At 55.8% G+C, this 2,487-nt stretch overlaps 1 protein-coding gene across 1 annotated transcript; it reads right to left on the bottom strand.

The window, feature by feature from the left end:
- Positions 1-946: 946 nt before the first annotated feature.
- On the bottom strand, positions 947-1,949 carry LOC101361416 (EKC/KEOPS complex subunit LAGE3-like). Its single transcript, XM_023725636.1, has 3 exons — positions 1,828-1,949; positions 1,343-1,480; positions 947-1,111 (listed from the first exon to the last, which is right to left on the bottom strand). Exons 1-3 carry the CDS (start codon positions 1,947-1,949, stop codon positions 997-999), a joined length of 375 nt encoding a protein of 124 aa, XP_023581404.1. The 3' UTR covers positions 947-996.
- Positions 1,950-2,487: the final 538 nt, after the last annotated feature.

The following is a 2,487-nucleotide window of genomic DNA, read 5'->3' as shown; positions in this document are numbered from 1 at the left end:
TGGGAACAACTTAAATGTTCAGCAATTACATTCTAATGCAACTTTTTATGCATCCATTCAATAACGTGCTTTTGAAGAATTTTTAGAAAAATTCTTCTAAACAGGAAAAGCTCAATGTTAAATAAAAAAAAATTAGGAAAAAATTTAATGCTGAACTTTAAAAAACGGATGTGTTATATATTATTGTTATAAATGTAATGTATAAATATAACTATAAAACTAAGAAAATATACCAAAATGTTGACAGTAGTGAATGCTGAGTGACAGGACACAATTGATTTTCATTTTCTTCCATTTCCCAAATTGTCTTCAATTCCCTTGTACTACTTGAATATCTCTTTCAAAACCAAATTATTTTCTGCTTTAAATTTTTTGTTAATACCATGTGTTTTCATTAAAGGAAGCATGCTGAATCACTGAGTGTCATTGAATTTTTGGTAGGTAGTATGGATTTTTTTTTCTATACTTTCTCCCATTTTTTCAGCCAAAAATGCCCACACCTCATACAACCTGTAGAAACAGTGATTTGCGGCACATGCCCGTTTTTCGGTTTCAAACAGCCCTCAGGGCCCCTGGCTTGTGGCAGCCTGCACTGTCAGTGAGGAAGCAGCTTCCCAATGAACCTGAGAGGCAGAAAATGTTGGTGGGCAACCATATACCCCACCGGTCATGAAAAGGATATCTGAGTCCCAGAACCTCCCCTCCAACCCGAGCACAAGAAACTCTGGAGGTGTGGGAGCTGCAAAGGAATTCAGACACGGAATGGAAGCTCAGTTTTATTTTCCGCTGTGACAAACCTTTCAACACCCCCCCTCCTCCAGCAACAGGGAAACAAAACAATTTGGCCGAGAGCGCCCAAGAGCCAATGCAGGCCAACAGTTAGGCCCCCATCCTAAAGCGGCAACTACTCCAGGAGTCAGTGCCCAGGGAAGGACGCACTGCCTGGGCGTGGGGGAAACACAAACTTAGGCCTCAGCCCCTCTTCCCGGCTGAGGCTTAGCGGAAAACAGGGGGCCCGAAGCGCTGCATGGTCCGCACCACCAGGGAAAGCTGATCGAGGAAGTTGATGATGGAAATCCGCAGGAGGCGAGGGTCTTCAGCAGTCCATCGGCTAAAAGTGAGGGGAAAAGAAAATCATTGAAAGGTCAGGCCGTCATTGGAACTAACCCTTTCGGGGTCTCCGTTAGAGCGCCCTCGCCAGGCGGCTGCAGGCCCGCAGCAGCACCACACACACCCCCTCCTTACACCTACCCGTTAGATGACTCCATTACAGCGCCCCCCGGATGGAGACTGGCCGCCGTCCCCTGCCACCCCGCCCACCCCGGCCCCTTCTGGAACTTACACAGCCAGGACGCTGCCGTTCAGTGTGAACTCCTTATGAACCACCCCTCCGTGCGGTTCAGCATCTGGGGCCAGGGACCCGCGGGCGATCTCCGCCTCCAGGGGCGACCGGAAGGGCACGGTGAGGGTGCTGGCGGGGTGTATGGTTCAGGCACCGACTGATACTGGCTTTCTGCCCCAGACTCCTGGTCCCTCCCAGGCCGGCTGCCCCCCAGGCCGCCCTCAGGCCTCCTTACCCCGCCCCCTGGCCCCTCAGGCCTTCCCTCCACCGTCCTAACCCACAGGACACACGGCCTGGTCCCCTAGGCCACTTGCTCCAGCGCCCCCGGTTCCTACTGCTCCCCTTTCCAGTCCCACCTCCCCAAGCCACCAGACACCCTCAGCACTTCCTTGGCTGCCCTGACCCAGGCAGCCCCTTAGAAAGGATACAACTCTAGCAGTCGGCTTCTGAACCCTCCTGCCCTGGGGGAGGCGTCTCCACCCAACCCGGGGGCATGAGGGGTCCCCTCGGATTGGAGAGCTCCACCGCCTGCAGCGCCCTCGGAGGTCGCGACAGTCAGGCCTCGGGCCACCAGGACCACCTGGACCGCCAGCACCGCTCTGGCCATCGTGGCCGCCCATGGAGCTGCCCTCACCGCCTCCACCTTTGACCCCACAGCCCATCAGAGCAGGTGCGCCCTCTCCTCCGCCACTGAGGGACTGAGGTACCTCCGGAATCTCGGCCCCTAAGCACTCAATGAGACCCCAGCGCGCCTGTGCAAACAGACCTGCCTGAGGAGGCCGGGCGCATGACTGTTTTCTGCCAGGCTGGCCCTGCCGCCGGACCACGAAGACTGTGCCAAGGCCAGCCTGGTCTGGGAGGGAGTCAGGCGCCCCTGGGCCAATCCCATCGTGCCCCTCTGGTCTCCCACACTTGGCCTGAGTCTGCTGGGTCCCGGCCCTTGGGAGCTGAGGCCGGGGGGATACGGGGTGGGGGCGGTGGGGGGCAGCATTGACTCCGGAGGCGTGTATCTCTGTCCCCACGTGCTTCCTTCACCCACAAGTCGTGGGGTGAGAGCATGCAGTGTTGTGTCCTGTGGGGATCTGGGCTGCTCACCTGGTGTGCAAAGGCTTGCCCACACCCTGCTCCTTGGGCTGGGCCAGGAT

The sequence above is a fragment of the Trichechus manatus genome, unplaced genomic scaffold (assembly GCF_000243295.1).
Source record: "Trichechus manatus latirostris isolate Lorelei unplaced genomic scaffold, TriManLat1.0 scaffold00340, whole genome shotgun sequence".
NCBI lineage: Eukaryota > Metazoa > Chordata > Mammalia > Sirenia > Trichechidae > Trichechus > Trichechus manatus.
Note: the sequence above shows the minus strand (reverse complement) of the source record. Positions and strands in the feature narration are given on the sequence as shown.